The sequence below is a fragment of the Trichosporon asahii genome (assembly GCF_000293215.1).
Source record: "Trichosporon asahii var. asahii CBS 2479 unplaced genomic scaffold scaffold00035, whole genome shotgun sequence".
Classification (NCBI taxonomy): domain Eukaryota; kingdom Fungi; phylum Basidiomycota; class Tremellomycetes; order Trichosporonales; family Trichosporonaceae; genus Trichosporon; species Trichosporon asahii.
Genome location: NW_014040889.1, coordinates 111,554 through 128,303, shown reverse-complemented (window position 1 = coordinate 128,303; position 16,750 = coordinate 111,554). Strand labels below are relative to the sequence as shown.

The 16,750-nt window shown below is 59.9% G+C and overlaps 7 protein-coding genes across 7 annotated transcripts; 3 read left to right on the top strand and 4 right to left on the bottom strand.

Moving 5' to 3' along the window:
* Positions 1-1,147: 1,147 nt before the first annotated feature.
* On the bottom strand, positions 1,148-3,439 carry A1Q1_00752 (uncharacterized protein; the record flags this gene model as incomplete). Its single annotated transcript, XM_014325713.1, has 1 exon — positions 1,148-3,439. One exon carries the CDS (start codon positions 3,437-3,439, stop codon positions 1,148-1,150), a length of 2,292 nt encoding a protein of 763 aa, XP_014181188.1.
* Positions 3,440-3,698: 259 nt separating this feature from the next.
* On the top strand, positions 3,699-4,726 carry A1Q1_00751 (3-oxo-5-alpha-steroid 4-dehydrogenase; the record flags this gene model as incomplete). Its single annotated transcript, XM_014325712.1, has 4 exons — positions 3,699-3,890; positions 3,947-4,241; positions 4,285-4,429; positions 4,468-4,726. The coding sequence occupies 4 exons, from the start codon at positions 3,699-3,701 to the stop codon at positions 4,724-4,726; spliced, it is 891 nt and encodes a 296-aa protein (XP_014181187.1).
* A 32-nt stretch (positions 4,727-4,758) lies between these two features.
* On the bottom strand, positions 4,759-6,134 carry A1Q1_00750 (uncharacterized protein; the record flags this gene model as incomplete). The annotated part of the gene is made up of 2 exons (XM_014325711.1): positions 4,759-5,959; positions 6,034-6,134. 2 exons carry the CDS (start codon positions 6,132-6,134, stop codon positions 4,759-4,761), a joined length of 1,302 nt encoding a protein of 433 aa, XP_014181186.1.
* Positions 6,135-6,341: 207 nt separating this feature from the next.
* On the top strand, positions 6,342-7,371 carry A1Q1_00749 (uncharacterized protein; the record flags this gene model as incomplete). The annotated part of the gene is made up of 2 exons (XM_014325710.1): positions 6,342-6,669; positions 6,707-7,371. The coding sequence occupies 2 exons, from the start codon at positions 6,342-6,344 to the stop codon at positions 7,369-7,371; spliced, it is 993 nt and encodes a 330-aa protein (XP_014181185.1).
* A 216-nt stretch (positions 7,372-7,587) lies between these two features.
* Positions 7,588-8,584, bottom strand: A1Q1_00748 (uncharacterized protein; the record flags this gene model as incomplete). The annotated part of the gene is made up of 3 exons (XM_014325709.1): positions 7,588-7,676; positions 7,922-8,326; positions 8,539-8,584. 3 exons carry the CDS (start codon positions 8,582-8,584, stop codon positions 7,588-7,590), a joined length of 540 nt encoding a protein of 179 aa, XP_014181184.1.
* A 374-nt stretch (positions 8,585-8,958) lies between these two features.
* Positions 8,959-11,463, bottom strand: A1Q1_00747 (uncharacterized protein; the record flags this gene model as incomplete). The annotated part of the gene is made up of 2 exons (XM_014325708.1): positions 8,959-10,638; positions 10,699-11,463. The coding sequence occupies 2 exons, from the start codon at positions 11,461-11,463 to the stop codon at positions 8,959-8,961; spliced, it is 2,445 nt and encodes an 814-aa protein (XP_014181183.1).
* A 744-nt stretch (positions 11,464-12,207) lies between these two features.
* On the top strand, positions 12,208-13,679 carry A1Q1_00746 (uncharacterized protein; the record flags this gene model as incomplete). The annotated part of the gene is made up of 6 exons (XM_014325707.1): positions 12,208-12,269; positions 12,323-12,342; positions 12,401-12,507; positions 12,562-12,671; positions 13,173-13,375; positions 13,432-13,679. 6 exons carry the CDS (start codon positions 12,208-12,210, stop codon positions 13,677-13,679), a joined length of 750 nt encoding a protein of 249 aa, XP_014181182.1.
* Positions 13,680-16,750: the final 3,071 nt, after the last annotated feature.

The window sequence follows — 16,750 nt, the reverse complement described above, 5'->3', positions numbered from 1 at the left end:
GGCCAGGCCAGCATCGAGCCGCCTCTCAGTCCTTCCAGTCATCGCAGACTGCGAGATCCCAGGCTCCCAAAAGTTTCCATTTCTCTCAGGTCTCCAGGTCTCCAGGTATCTCAGTTCTTCAGGTCTCCTCAGGTCTTCAGGTCTCCTCTCTTAACGTCATAGCGCTGTGGGCCCGCAGCGTCTCCATCGCCTATACCCCTCAACCCAAAACCCATCCAAACAAACTCTCATTTGTGCATTCCCAACATCTGCCATCTACCAATAGTCACATAGCAGCCACACGGCAAGGCAACGTATAGTATGAATAGGTCTTATCAGCACTGTCTGTGTGTCCATTGAGCGTCGTGCAGTGGGCGATCTAGGGCTGCCGGCGCTGGCGTCGGGAGGCGCAGAGGTCACACCTTTCCTTGAAGAGAACGGGCAAATGATGAAAAGATCAGTTGACAATGGACGAATGAGGAGTTGTTCGACAGTAGATGAACCATAGTGAGCCCCGCAACATCCTCCCTGGACACACTCAGGTTACGAGTGCAGAGAAAGGGGTAACGGCTTGGCAATACCGGAATAGACGGGGACTGCCTGCTAGAGGCATTACTGGTTGGCATCAATCGCTTTACGCGTTTACTGGCTACAGCCTGGTCCACGTTAGCTGCTGGTTGGGATTGGTCGGGGGGATGGTTCGGAGATCGGCGGTGCTGTTGCGACAGGTGACACTGCGGGTGACGACCTTCCAGACGCATTCGCACCTCTCTGCTTCGTGCGCTGATGGCCGCGGTGGACCAGTATCATCCGACGACCGGTCATGATGGACTCGGAATGCGGCGTCTGGTGTTACATTGCACGTATGAACTGCGCCCCAGTGCGTGCCGGGCCCGGCATGATGAAGAGAGATCAGTACCCCGACGAGCCCCGCGGAGAAAGCCACGACGGCGTCGGCTCAGACTGCGGCTGACGAGAGCCAGCGCTTCAAGTCGCCGCACCACAGAGGGGCGGCAATGTCCTGATAAAACAACCCCGCCGATTGTGAACTCGGACACTTCGCGCCAAACCTGCTAGAGTGGAATGCTTACATATGACAAATGCTATGATTGATATGAGATGGCCAGCGACAGGCCGAAGGGAAATGGCGCCCCAGAGTTCTACATGACTAGTATTCGTCGTCCGACTCCCCGCTGCGCTCCTCCTGTCTCCTCCTCCGCGCATAGATGCCATCGCGTTGGCGATCGGTCAACCTGTCATCATCACGGCGCCTGTTCTGGAAGTCTCCAGTACGACGCTTGGGGAACTCGCTGTCCTGCCGCCTGTTAGACTGCTTGTCCCAAGGACGACCGGAGCGGTTGGCAGATTCGCGACCACGAGCGCCGTCCTTCTCCTTCTCCTGCGCTGCGATGTTCTTGAGATCCTTCCAGCGCTCCATGACGCGCTTCACGTCGTCGATGATCTTCTGCATGTCCTCCTTCTCCTTCTTGTCCTTCGCCTTGAACTGGAGAGTGTCGGCGGCGCGCTCAACAGTGCGAGCAAACTCGAGACGCTCCTCAATCTTGCGGCGGGTGTTGACGCCGGGGTTCGGGATGTGGTCCTTGACGTCGCAGAGCTCTCCCTGAGCAGTGATCGTGTACCACCTCTCTCGCGGGTAGTACTTGTAGATGTTGAGCGCTTCGCGGGTGGCGGGGATTCCCGCCTCGAGACCAGCACGCAGAAGGAGGTCCATAGACTGCAGATCGGGCTCAACGGGATTCTTGATCCACCGGCGGCCGCGGCTGTCGGTAGGCCGTCCATTCGGAGACTCCCACTTGTACTGCCCCTTGTAGTTGCCCTTCTCAACACCTTGCGGGAGGTGGGTAAAGCGGCGGTAGACGGAAAGGGCGGTGTCCCAGTCCTTGCTCCAGCGGGCTGCACTCAGGACCGCATTGAGAACATCGAGGGGCCAGGCTTCCGAGTTCTGGTCCAGCACATTCATGGCAGCCTCAACATCGTGCACGGCGGCGAGGTTGTGAATCGCAGCGCGAAGAGCGGGCATGTCGAACTTGATGTCGCGCTCTAGGATCTGCGACGTGTAGTGGGCCGAGACAGAGGTGCGGCCAAGACGGACAAGCAGCGACATGAGCTGCGTCGCACTGCGTACGTCGAGGCGGAGACGGGGAAGCGAGTTGTCCTTCTTAGCCACCTGAGGCGTAGCCAAAGAAGCGACAGTCGGGGCGTTCGGCGCTGAGAAGCCCCAGAGGCGGGGAATAAGCGTCTCCGCGAAACGCTTGTCCTCCGGGCGGCCGGCGACGAAGCACTGCAGCGCCGCGAGCGCAACTCCCTCGTCGAGCTTCCGGCCAGCAGTAGCCGGGTGCAAGGTGCGAACGGCCTGGTCCCAGAGCAGACGGGCTTGCGGGCCGGGCTCGATCGCGGGCAGCTTCACCGCACCGTCACGCCCGGCGCTGGCGCGGCGGTAGTGGTCGATGTTGTTGATCGTGTTCAGCATCGTGGCGTACGTGACCTGATCGGGAGCGAGGGGGCCGTGAGGATCCATTGCAAGAAAGACGGCCTGCATTTCCTTCCACATCCCGTATCGGGACAGGAACTTGAGGTACGCATTCGTCGGCATGATGTTGACCTGAGCCTCGTTGACGAAACCCTCGCGATCCTCGTCGGCTTCGATATCGCGCTCCAGCCCCTCCCCGTTCGCGTACTTCAAGTATTTCTGCACATGACGTTGCGAGTGCTCGTAAATCGCGTTGACGCGGCGGAGCGTCAAGGGCTCGGGTGGAGTCTGGGGCGTGAATGTCTTCTGCGCGACACCGCCGTGCGCGACACCGGCGAAAGCGTTCAGCATCACGGTATACGTGCGCGACGAGGGCATGGTGCCCCGCTTTTTCATCTGGTTGTACGCCTTCCACATGTTTCCGAACTGTCCCTGTCGACCAAGGAGAGCGAGAACGAGGTTCCACACAGCGGCGTTCACGTTGTCCGGCCGCGCAGACGTGATCATTCGAGTGACCTCCTCAACCTGACGGCCTGTGAGAGGTTTGTTGGGAATCTCATTGCGCTCAATCCACTTCTTGATCGTCTGGGAGAAGTAATACGGTCCCTCGTCCTTGCGGTCATGACGGATCGATCCCCTCCGTCCACCAGGTCGTCGATCATCACGCCCGCTTCGGTTGCTGTCCCGGAAGCTATCCCGCCGTGGGTTCGATGGCGGAGAAGCGTTCCTCCAAGCCGTGTTTCCCGAAGAGCCGGATTTGCGTGACAGGTCGAGCTCGCGGACATTGGATCGATCGGTGGATCTCGTCTCCCTCTCCGGAGCCGGTGTCGGGGTGACGAAAGCGCCGCGGAGCTTCACCGGAGCGGCGTCGGCATTCCTGGCGTAGAATCGCGCCGAGAGCTGGGAGGGAATCGCCTGCCTCGGCAGTCGTATCCGTGCTGCACTTAATCTCGTTATCGGAAGCAGCATCGTAGTTGAGTTTATGGATGTTGTGAGCAGCTCGGAATACTTGCCACTGGACCTGTATGGAATCGAACTTTTGAGCGGAGTCACGTGCCGAGATAACGACGCCGGACATTCCCGCCAGCCCGGCCCGTATGACGTCCATCGTGCGGTGGTGCCTGCTAAGATTCGAGTCTCTGCTACGGATCGTCTGTTGACGCAACGTTGCTGGTCCTTCGCGTTCATTTCATCCAAACAGACTCGCCCGCGCCCAGATAAAACTACCATGGACGCTCCAGAGACAGGGGAGCGGGCGCTGTCCGTCGGCGCATATCCGCTCCTCGTCATCTTCCACCTCTTCCCTCTCCACGCTCCGATAACTTTGTGGCTCATGGACGCCCCCTTCGGCAAGTTTTCATGGGATAGTGTCTTGAACTTGCCTGCCGGAATTGCCTGGGCTGTCATGGAGTGTGTTTCGGTGAGTTCTTCCTGCTAGCGTCATTCCTTCCTCTTGCTGGCAAGCTAACCCGGCAGCCCGCTGTGTTCTTTGCGACGCTCAAACGACTGGTACCGCTCGACTCACTGTCGTGGCGCACTTGGATTCTGATCGGATGCTACTCGGTGCATTACTTCCACCGAGCGCTGCTATCGCCGCTGTACCTCGCACCGAAGCGTGCGCCACTGCACCTCGTCGTTGTCCTCGCCGCTTTCATTTTCAACGGACTCAACGGTTCGCTGCTGGCGTATCAGTTTGCTCAGTTGCAACCACGAACCGGTCTGCTCTACTGGGCCGGCATCGCTCTGTGGGCTCTCGGCTTCTACGGAAACGGTAAGTGGACAGTGAGGAGTCCATGACACACAGCTGACTTTAGTGTACCACGATGAGCTGCTGCACGACCTCCGCCGTCCGCCGGAGCAGCGTCGGGTGTCAAAATCCAAAGCCAAGCCGCAGAAGTACGCTGTGCCTCACGGAGGGCTGTTTGAGTATATTTCCTTCCCGAACTACTTCTGCGAATGGTGAGTGCTACAATTCCTGTACTGTGAGCTGACGCCAGGCTCGAGTGGAGCGGCTTTGCGCTCGCCGCCGGCCCGTTGCTCGTCCCCGTGCCGCCGCTGTCGAGTATGGGTCGGTACGCATTGCGTCTCACGCCACTAGGGAAGCTGTGGCCGACACATCTCCTTGCGCCGGCTTGGGCCTTCGTGCTCGCAGAGGTGACGAGCATGCTCCCCCGCGCGCTGAGGGGACACGCGTGGTACAGGCGGACGTTTGACTATCCCCCGCGCCGCAAGGCCGCGATCCCCTTCATCCTCTAGACTGTAACACTCTATAGATACATGCATCTTGATCAATCCTCGGTCATCTCGACGACCTGCGGGGCATACTCGCCCTCCTCATCCTCGTCATCGTCGCCGCTGCCTAGTGCCTCGATGTCCCATCCGAAGCGTGCTCCGGCCTGCTGCAGGCCCTGCCACTCGCGCGCGACACGCTGCGCAAGACCCCACCAGCCCGGCTCTGCGAGGGCGGCGCTCACATTCTGCCGCAGCTGCTCGATCTCACTCTGGAGGAAGGTGTCGACCGACGGAAGCTCGGTGTCGAACGCTGTTTCGGGGAGAGACGTAAGCTGCGCCGCCAGCGTGCGGATCAGCTCGAGCACGCACTCTCGCGCCTGTTTGTCAGCTGCGAAGGACCCCCAAAAGCTTACATTATCGTTCGCCTGACCGGACGGGAAGCGTTCCGGCTGAGCAATGGCGAGTTTTGATCGACACATCACAGCTAGAAGACGCTTATACGGCGCCAGGGCGGCGTAGCACCATACATTTGTCAGCAGCAGGAAGCTCAACTGCAGCTGACCGAGCAGTGCGCGGGGGCCTGTCGTCAGCTCTCCGGCAGCGCTAGGCAGCTTACCTCCGGCCTCGCCAGCAAGGCGCTCCCAGAGCTTGCTCTTGTCCACGCTCCATCTACTAACGTCACCCGCCTCGCTTCCCTCAGGCCAAGACCTCCGCAGATCAAACACGGAGAGGTGGAGTTCGGGAGCACCGGCACTCGCCTGCGTGGATGCGAGAAATTCCTGCGCCGCCGCATCCTTGTCCTTCGCATCGAACGCTTCGCCCTTGACCTGCGACATGGCATCGACCTTGCCTCCCGGAATAGCCTTCTCGACAACAGCCTTGCTGATGCACGTCGTGAGGGACTTCCATCCGTTCAGACCCGCAAAGGGATACGGCGCAAGCTGCGGGTCAAGCTCCCTCAGCTCTCCCTCGGGGATGTTCGTCCGCGGTGCGCTCGTGTTCTCGGATGCGGGATCGAACTGGAGTCCGATACGCTCTTTCGGTTCCCATACGTGCACGTACGCCGCACGCAACGGAAGCGCCGCAGCGTCCGGGATGCCCGGTCCAGCGTCGGTCTGTCCCTCGGGGATCTCTTCGATCTTGGCCCCTTCGGTCGGATTGTGCGCTGGCGCAGTCTTCGGCGAAGGAGCCCACACCATCATGTGCAGGCCTGGAGGCACAAACTTGGTTCCCGAAAAGACGTTTGCGACATGATACCTGGAGGTCAGCTTGGCTTTGCCATACAAGAAGCTGGAGGAAGGTAGATCATCGAAGGAGGGAAGGTAACTCACGTCCCGTCCATGCCGACCTCGGAGCCGCGCGGCAGGCCCTGGATGAGCGCAAAGCCTCCCGCGTCCCAGAGTGCGCGAGCTTGTTCTGGTGTCAAGGACATGGTTGTCGTCGGTCGACGGAGAGTTGATGACATCAAGCGACGGCTCGCCAATGATTCGTACGCAATGTTCGACGGTGGAGGCACCGAGGCCGGGCTCCGCAATCTTCCTCCAAGATCTGGCTGACGATTGAGCGATTGACCTCTTGACTTTCCGAGATTCCTTGTTCTTGCCCTCTTGTACTGTCGCTCATTCCGCCTCGACTAGCCATGAGTCTCGCCTCGCTGTTCCGTCGCACACCGCGGCGGTTCATGACGCCTGTGCAACTTGCCGCACACCTTGCTCCGCCTCCAACGCCGACAGCTCAGTCAAAGTCAGCCTCAAGTCCGAGCCCGAGTCCATCCGAAACAAGCGCCGATGACGCCGAGCCGATACATGGGCATCCCGTTGTGTTGCCAGACCTAACGAAGCAGTGGCCAAAAATCACTCCCGAGTGTCTCCGGAATATTCTGGGCGACAAGGCTGTTGAGGTCGAGCTCGGAAGGAGGGGGAGGGGATACCTCGACCCGGCGTGGCAGCGGGTCGAGATGCCATTCTGTGAGCTACCCCGGCTGCATCGGAGCTGACATCACAGCCTTCTTCCTGGACTACATCTCGCAGTCTGACTCGGCGCCTTCAGGTGCTTCCGATTCCCATGCGTCTTCCAACGGCTCTACTCCTTCCGCGACGCCAGGCCCGCAAGCCCCCTCGTCACATTTCCCCCACAACGCCCCCAATGCCCCCGACCACGCGACCGCCTCGTCCAGTGACGCCACGGCGGGCGCGATGCATCTCTCAGCCTACCTTGCCCAACTTCCGCTACCTTGCTCTCTCCCCCTCCCGCCGCTGGAACACTACACCTCCGTCAAAGGGGATCTGTACGGCCGCACGCTCTGGGTCGGCAACGCGTCCTTCACGCCCTTCCACCGCGACCCAAATCATGGCATCTACACGCATCTCTACGGCGAGAAGATCTTCTACCTCGTTCCGCCGCAGAATGAGGCACACCTCGCGCCCGCCGCGGGGATTCTAAGAAACACTTCGAGAGTACCTGTGCCGATCTCTTGCCTCGATGCCGGGGAAGACATGAACGACCTCGAACATCCTCCAGAGGTTTACAGGACCATGATCAGAGAGGCGGCCAAGGGCGGTTACACTGCCCGTCTCAAGGCTGGAGACAGTTTGCTCATTCCAATGGGGTGGTGGCACAGCGCCGAGGGCTTGGGTCTCGGTGTCGGCGTCAACGCATGGTTCCGTTAGCTCAGTAATGTACGCGAATGTATCAGTATGTCGACTATCGTTAGTTTCCCGATCTTTCTGCCATGGCTTCCCGCTTCCTCCAACTCGGCGAGCTTTGACAGCCTCTCCAGCTTAGTGTCGGTGCTATTGCATGTCGTGCATTGCTTTGGTTGCTACAATTCCCTCGTGAAAATCCTCCTAGTCGTCTAGTCTAGTTCGTGACATAGGCGAGCTTTTTTAGATGCCAAAGACAAGGTAGAGGGTGGTCGCGACGGAGGCGGCGAGGACGGCGTATCCCGAGGCGTAGACACCCTTCATGGAGAGACCTGGCTGTCAGCTCTGTTCGCGCAAAACGGTTAGCTGGTTGCAGTTCGGGCGCAGGGCGCTCGGACATGTGTTTTCCGCTAAATCATAGCCGGATGATGCTTGCTGGCGAGAACAGCAACTCAAATCGGCGTCACGCCGCAATGCCGAATGCGCGCTTCGAGCTGCGTAGAGAAAGATATCGTCCTCCGACGCTCGCACACACATGTCGGAACTCCGGCCCAATCACAACCCGACAGTTACTCACCCTTTCCAGTGTCCCACATAAGGTGACGGAGACCGTTGAACGAGTGGAACGAGAGGGGGAAGGCGATGAGGGTCTTGCCGGTAACCTTGACCCAGGTGGGGAGGTCGTGGACGAGGCTGATGAGGTGGGTCGAGTCAATGGCGGGGTAGAGGGGGTGGAGGCAGTAGGCGAGGGCACCGACGTAGAAGAGACCGCCGAGGGCGACACCGGTGATACGGTGGAGACCGGAGAGGTACCAGGTGAGCTGGGGCTGGTAGATCTCAAGGTGGGGCGAGTTGGGGCGGTTCATGCGCTGCTGGTTGAGGAGCTCGTACTGCTGCTTCTCGGAGATGGGGTTGGTCTGCACTCCGCGGCGGAGGGCGGGGATGCGCGACGCGACCGCACGGGGAGCGGTGCGGAGGGGAGCTGGGGTTAGCTAAGCTATCAAACTTCCGGTAAGCCTCCTGCGTGCGCTGCCGTCGTTATTGCATGTCAAGTCGCACACGCGATAGGCCTCGAGACATTGATCGAACGCGGTTGTCGGGGTTCTCAAGACCTGGCTCGCGTGTCTTTTCGGCTGTCGGAATCGGGCAAAAACGACGGCGAAGCGGCGGCAGCGGCGGCGGTGCGCAACTCACCCGCAAGACCGCAACGAAGGAGACCGGGACGGGCGATGAACGACATGGTTGAGCGGTGAGTTGTCGAGACTCAAGTTGTCGTCGTCGACTTGGTAGTTGGACCGAGCGGGCGGGCGGGCACAGCGAGCGTACGGTGGGAGTGGAGTTGGGCAGGGGGGTACGGTCCATTTTGGTCCCGTTGTGCAATACGGTTGCTGTCATTGGGCGTCCGCGACGAAGGACCTTCCGCGTCCGAATATGTCCGAGTGTGGCGGGGGAACGTCACGTGGCTCGGTCACTCACCAAGCAATCTGAAGGTGCAGGAGTGGTTTCCTCGTGTGATGGGATGATTGTGTAGCGCAACTCTGCATCGCGGACGAGGTAAAGAAACGACTAAGAAGCTAATGGTAATGATACATGCAGATACACTGTTACAACATATTAGATGCTCTCACAATCATAGCTCCACTGGCGCATGACCCTCTCCGCCTCCGTGATGCCGACATTCCTGTGAGTCTGGACAAACAGCTCGGCGCCATCCTCCTCCTCCTTCCGGGCCACAAAGCGACCACTAGGGAGTTGACCGAAGCTATTTAGCGTACCTATCTCGCGGAGGTTGGCCAGAGCTACGAGTTCTGGATTCGGGACCGGCCGGACCTTCGTTACTCCGCCTGAATGGTACACACCGAGGGGCAGCTTCTCGATAGACGGAGTAGGCATGTGCGATGGTGTGAACGTCGAGGAGGGGCTTGGGTCGAGGGCCGTGAACACGTCTCTGAGAGCCGACGGGTCGATGAAGGGCTTGTCTTCGGCGTCGATACCCTTGGAAATGTCTAATTGCGTCTCCTCGTCCTCATTCGCTTTCTCGACCTTCTCAGCCTGTAACCCTTCAGCAGCATGAGGTTGAGTCTCTGCATCCCCTGGCCGCTCCGACTCGCTTTCCGCTTCCGGCTCCACAACAAATACCATCGCTCCGTTCCTGACGACGAACCGGAGCCTCGCCTTCTGCGGGACAAAGACTGTGCGCTGAACCCACGGATCCGGCTCGCTCATCAGCGCATCCTGTATCGCTATACTGGGCGGGCGACCCTCCGGCGCAATCAACGACGGCGTGCTTCGCGTTGTGCGTACCGAGGCGCCGTCGTCTACCAGCGTTGTGCCCTCGCTGGTGTGGAGAGAAGGTTCTATTGTCGCAGTCGCATCTGTCATGTCTGTAATGACACTCGGGGCAGCGTGCGCGTGGCCCAGTGTGGAGCCGGAAGGTGTAGAAGCCGTAGATGGGTCCGAGGCGACGGACGTCACGATGGAGTCGCCAGCGGAGACGGCTAACATCGGTGCCTGGGGACCGGGCTCTTCGGAAGAAGGGATGGGTAGTGTCGTGGAGGAAGTCGGCGTGGCGTCCTCCTTGTCTGACTTCGCGCCGGTGGAATCATCATTCTCACCAACCTGCAAGGCGTCCTTGACGTTGCCCTTGTCTGCTTCGGTCGACTCCTTCGCCACGCCAACTGCCGGAGGATTCTGGGGCGCCGGGGTCTCCTCCTTGTCCTTCGATTCCTTCGAATCGGGCGCTGGGGAAGCTGGTTTCGAGCCCAAGCCAAAGACGCCCCCGATGTCGTTGAACCAGCGTCGTCCTCCACCCGAGGCAGTGACCTTATGCGAAGGCTGCGGTTTCGGGGGTGGCGTGGCACTCGCACTACGAGGCGCAAGTCCCACCCACGACAAGGGCGTCCATGCCTCCTGTCGGAGGTCCTTAGCCTCCTTGCGGCGGAAGCCAAAACCTAGAGCTTGGCGCTCCGTCTTCTTCTCTTTCTCCGGCGCCGGTGGAGGAGGGACAAGCGGCGTGAGATAACGTATCAGCGCATCCGTAACGGGCGGGTCGAGCTGTACACCCGCCGATGCTCGCAACACGGCACCGTCGGAGGTCCGCGTTATGAGGCCGACGGTCGATCCGGTTGGTGGTGGAAGTGCCCGGAGCTTCGCCTGCAGCGCCGGGTCGGACGGCGCTTGACCACCGAGCCACGTCAACAGCGATGGAGCGGTCAAGTACGTGGCCTCGAATGCAAGCGTGAAGCGTGTGAAGAACCGCTCGAGCTGGCTGACAAACGCATGACCAGGTTCATGCTTGTCGAAAGCGCCGTGTGTGAGCTGGCGTTAATTCCCAGTCTGCACTCGTGAACTCACGCAGAAGTCGTGATAGCCACGTTCGAGGCCCGAGACCAGCATCTGGTCCGACAGGGCATGCACGCCAGCTTCAGCGCTCTTTATGCAGATGTACATGTACCAGTTCGGTAGGGGGGCATACACTATCATGCGCGAGTGTGAGCCATGGACAGCCCAGACGTTCTTCTCTGCCCGTGACGGTGCAGCCATGTCGGCGAAGCCCATCAAACCCTTCGCCAGACCGACCTGGCGAAGCATCGTGTCCCGCGACACACGCCCCGCCTGGTGGGATGTGTAGAACACGATCTGAGCAGCCTCCCGTAAGTCGTCCTCTAAGTCTGGATTGTCTTCATCCTTGTTCGGAGTCGGGCTACTAACGTCAAGGCTCGGTACCTTGGTTGCGACATCGACGTCGTCAGGATTAGGATTTTTGGCAGATTCCAGAATTTCGCCTGGCTTTCCATCGCTACTGCCGCCGGTAGTTGCAATACCGGTTGGAGCAGGCTCGCTTGCATGCTTGGCCGTCACGTGCAACGGGTGCTCCGAGTCAGATTGAGATCGAGACGATGGCGGGGACAGGGCGGTCTGATCGAGGTCAGATGACTTTGTTGACTCGGTTGACTGGTCATCAACTTTGTTCCGCTGTCTGCGCTTGGGCGGGATCAAGGTTGGGTTGAATATGACGAAGTGCGCGAGCTGAACGGGATCAGACTGGGCTGGGGCCGCCTGGTTGTACGCATGATGCGGGTGGTAGTGGTGCGTCGACTGGGTGGCCGGTGGTGGCATGGTTGATTACAATTACAACCGTACCGCCGGCCCCCGCTGCGGTGATGGATGTTGTGGAAAGCGGTTGGAGCTGGTTGCGTTGGTTGCGTCGTGGGTCGTGAGGAGGCCAGGAGCGGGGAGGGACAGAGTGGGGTGCTTTGTCAGTGGTTGAGTGCCGAGTGATGAGGAACGATGGTGGAACCGGTTAGGTGGACGCAAGTATTCCGATGCAGGAGAGGAATGGTGTGATGACGCGAGAGGGTGAGCGGGCGGCGGCGGCGGCGGCGAGAGGCGCCAGGCTGCAGGCGGCAGGGGGCGACCGCGAGACCGAAGGCTGTGATGTCGGCCGGGCCGGTGCTTAGGCGAGTCAGCTGTCGAGCGCGTCAGCTGGGCGGGCAGATGTCCTGTTGCCTGCGGCACGACGGGACCAAAAGTTGAGGATTGCTGGCCGCCGGTATGCGCGTGGCTGCCTCGGGCCTACGAATTTCAAGGCGTCACGAATTGAACGGGACCAAATCTTTAGCTTCATCAGCGGTTACACTACCGCCGGCATGTATCCGGGGCATCATGGGGCTGAAGGGTACCCGAACTGACTCAGCCCGCACGCTAGCCGAGGGCCATTTCCCCCGCCCCCGCCAAGGCGGATCATTCCTGCAATCCGTCTCTGCCTGCTGCCCTCTGCTCCTACTTAAGTTAATCGTCGACTTTCCTTCCTTGCAACCATCCCTCCAAACAAGCACACGACCCCGCACGCCCGCACACACAATGGTCCACGAACCGACGCGGAAACGAATCCTTCTCGTTCGCCACGCTCAGGCCGAGCACAAGTGAGTAGCACGAATCCGCCGCACGGCCGCGTTATCAGTGCTGACAACAACAGTGTCGCCAGCGACTGGGAGAGTGAGTTGGCCCCACCCGCGCCTTTTTTCAAAGCAACGCATCAAACTAACATTCAAAGTCCCCGACGCGCCCCTCACCAAGGTCGGACGACGACAGGCTGGCAACCTGCATGCAGCAACCCGCACAGGACTGCAGGCGACCGCTGAACTTCTGGTCACTTCACCGGTAAGTTAATCTGCCACCACGGCCCCACCGCGCCCAAGACTGACAAATCGCCAGATGCGTCGCGCGCTTGAAACCACGCTAGTTGGCCTCCCCAACCTGAAGGAGCGCCTCGAAGCTCAAGGCAAACCGACCATTGTCCTCGACCTTGCCCAGGAGGTCGGCGAGTGAGTATCACCCCTCCCCATGCATGACCGCGAGCTCGCGATCAAGGAAAATCTTGCTATCTCTCCGAGTCGGCAAGTGCCACTCGAGTTGATTTGGTATCTTAGGGTCCAGGTGCCCCCGTCACCAAAAAGATCGCCTGGTATCAAGGGTCCAATACCAAATCTCGCCACCCCGCGGCCGACGACACCACGCGACATACCAAACTGCATACCAAATCTCGTCTTCCAAACCAAACTGGCCGAGGTTGATGCGTTATGGATCGCCGTCGCTTCAGTTATGTGCGGAGTAGCGTTTGGTATGCGCGGCGTGGTGCGGTGCGACTGCGCCGCGGCGTTGACGCAGCCGGTCCTCGGTTTGGTATACCCGCCAAGGTTGATCCTCCCCCCCCATGAGCCCCAGGCACCGTTTCACCCTCACGTCTTCACGGAACCCCGTGACCACGATTTTCCTCGCAGTTTCCGTCATGTGACCCGAAACGGCCGATGCTAACACACAACCAGTGAGCCGTGTGACGTACCGCTTCACCCGGTCGAGGCGCTTGCTGCCTCCAACGACGGCATGTTCCAGCGTGCCGGGCTCGACTTCAGCACGCTGTCGCCCGACTATGCATCCAAGAAGGGCATCTTTGACCCTGACAACACCGAAGAGCGTGCGCGCCAGCTGCGCCAGTGGCTCCGTGCCCGCCCCGAGCGTGAGATTGTTCGTGAGTAGCGCCCGCAGCACCTTCACACAACCAAGCACATTGCGCTAACGCCTTAGTCGTCGCCCATGGTGACATCCTGCGCTACCTCGTCGACGGTTACCACTCGTCACGGCGGTGGGAGCACTGCGCCGTGCTCCTGACGACGTTCGAGACGAACGAGCACGACTGGGACGCGCGCCTCGTCGAGGTCGGTCCCCGCGGCATTGTCGAGCCGACGCGCCGCCCGAACCACGTCTTCTGGTCCGACATTGTCGAGCGCATCGCGACGCCGACGATCGAGGCTCCGAAAATACTCTCCTGCTGACTGGAGGTTGAGTAGTTCGTCTCGCAGCGCATTCACACCGCAACCGCACCCGCACCCACAACCACACTGTATACCCGCAGCCTAATCATTTCCATCTGTTCATAACACCGGCGCGTGTTAGTTGTCAAGCACCGGCGAGTGTCTTTTTCTGTTGTACCATATGTTCTAGTCGATGTACCTTTCTGCAGGCCAGCTGAGTGTTGCATATGATACTAATCGCTCGTGTGCAAAGCTTGGGAGCTGGTCGTGTGCCACGGAGAGTTTCATCAGTGCATTTCGGCATCCATCTCACAGTGTGGGCGGAGCATGCATGCATCAAGCGATACCCAGCCACCAACGCCATCGCCAAGTCGGCTGCATGCATAGGCCAGTACGGGCTGTCAGTGCAGAGAGCAGGGCCAGCCGATCCCAGATCTGCCACGAAGCGAAGCCCTGTGTGCTCCTGGGGCTGGCGGGCCGTCAGCTGTCATCCAAAACGAGCCGGGGACCCGGGCACCCGGGCCGTACAGAAACGGCCCGCTTGGAAGTGTATGCGAGTCAGTTCGGTGAACTCGACGGAGGCACGGGGCCACGGGGGCAATTACACACCGGAGCTTCCGACGCAACTTGCCCCCAAGGCTCTCCCAGGTACGACTCAGCAAGCCAGCGTTTCGGGTTCTCTGGAGCCGACGCTGTGTTTGGAGTCGAAGAGATGAAGCCATCGCGCCATCGCCGCGCGCCCCGCGCGCGCCGCGGTCATGCCTCTCGCCAAGGACACGGGCACCGGATGAATACATCCGTGGAGCTGGTGGCCGTGGGTTGCACAGTGTGTCAGGCTGGGTTTGGGGTGCACACTGCTGGTTTTGCCTCCGTCGCCGCCCTCACCTCCGCTGCGCCGTTGCTCCGTCGCCGCCCTTGACACGCTGTGATCTGTGACGTGCCCAAGTGCACCAGTGTGCCCGGATAGACGCTCAACCGGTGACTTCGTCGCATGGGTCAACAAGGGGGTAAGTTTGGGAGCTGATCACGCGCCCCATCGCCCCGTCGCCCATGCGTCCACGTCGGTCCAGAATCTGAAGCGACGAGAAACCGGCGGCAGGAGCGGCAGCTGCAGAGGCTCGTGATCCACGGGATCATTCTGACTATTGTGCAGGGGAAAGGTACGCCGTGGTGTGTGAATGACAGTGGTACCAGTGGCAGTGGCTGGACCGGTGCAACTGTTGCATAGCCGAACGTGTCGGTGTCAAAGCGTCGGGAGGTCGGTAAAGACGCGGTAATGTCTCGGTCTTCAATGTCGGTTGCTTTGCTCGCACTCGGACGCCGAATGGAAGGGAGAGAACGCGGACGCAGATCGCCCCGCTATGCCCCGCTTCCCCCTCCAGATCTACCCATCCGTCCACGGAGAGGGGGAGTCTGATTCATCTAAAGTTGACCGTTCGCCGTGGAAGGTGAGCACTGCGCTCACAGCGCGGCTGCAACGCAGGTATCGGTTGGAGGAGTGGGGTCACGTGTCGAAGCGAGACGTCGATCCCGTGTGCGGCTTGTGTTCTCGACCGCTTCGAGTCGATCAAAGGACTGTGCTCCCCCAACACATCACGGATCGCCGTCTACTTTGGCCTACTGGCATCCGAATTCTGCGCATTTCCCACTTGTGTTGCAACTGCTCATCCGCTGTTCCGTTCTTGGGGAGATGTCGTGACCAGGTGGACGGCTGGGCAGCTGGCCCGCTGGACTCTGCCTCCCGCGGCATGGGTCCGAGATCGGACTGTCGACCGGATTGTCTTGCCCGCTGTGTGTGCGCAACAGTCCAGCGGTTCACTTGAACTTTTCCAACTAACTCGAGATCCGTTCATTGTCGATTTTGACTACCGGGCCGTAAACTGCCTTCCTCGGACCGCCGCGGGTTCAGAGTTCTCTGCCAGGTGCCGTCCGTACGGGTTCCAGAGCACAAGCTGGATGGTCTCTGCTCTACCCTGCCTCAAGAGCACCCTGCTCAGCTCGCTTACCACTCACTCGCCCCTTTGTTATCAGTCATCAGCAGCCCACCAATGGTCGGGATCTACGTCAGCCACCATGCGTTAGTATGGCGTTGGTCGCCGAGAAGTCGGCCGTCAGTGCGCTTCCATTGAATCGATCATACTTTCGAGGCTTGTCGTGGAAGTTGACAGAGACGTCATCCACAAGCTGTCACATTCACCTGGGCCCGGCGGTCGCCCACCTTGCTCCTCGAGTTCATATATAGACATATGTCTATATCTGGGACATTACCACAGCCACTGGGCTAATCTGAGAGACTTCCTATCGCTAATGCTGGAAGACGTCGCTACATCGAGCTCCCGGTGACGTGCATTCTACGAACCACGCGACGCCTCTGCGCGAATAAATAAGGCTCCATCAGACGCGCTGCACCGCCTTGCATCCGGTCTGGTGACAGCTCGGGCACACAGGCTGACGACGCGTTGAAGCACAGTGAAGCAATTCGCCAACCGTCCAGCACGGGCCCGCTGCAATCAATGACGCGCAGGACGCGTGCCGCGGAACCAGATCTGGGCAGTGACCTGACGTCCCTCACGTCGATCACTTCAGCCGGCCGACTACTACAGCGAGCCAACAAGAAACAGGGCCCTTGTCTTCCTCCCTAGGCGTGATTACTCTTTCCCTGCGCCGCGGGCGCGACCCCAATCCCAACCAGCGCAGCACTACGCAGTCACGCCACCACTGTTACATTTGCGCGTAGAGAGCTCGACTGTGCGGTAGTGGGCGGCAGACACCAGACAACCACGTCACTGGGCGTCATCAGCCAGCTCTGGGCACAGCGGCATGCGCTATTTCTGAACGCGCGACCCACTGGCCCACTCGTTCTGACTGGGTCCGCTACACTAGGGGTAGTCAAAAATTCAAAACGAATTGGATTCAAACCGGTTTAGTGTGCCTGACGGGCGCAAATTGCTTCACTAGGAAATCTTGTAATGTCACGTGAGACAGCGCACGTGGCCTCCACAATCGTGGTACGGTTCAAACTGAATCGTCGTTTCAGGCAACATCAGTTTACTCTATCCTGCCAGTAGTCATATGCTTGTCTCAAAGATTAA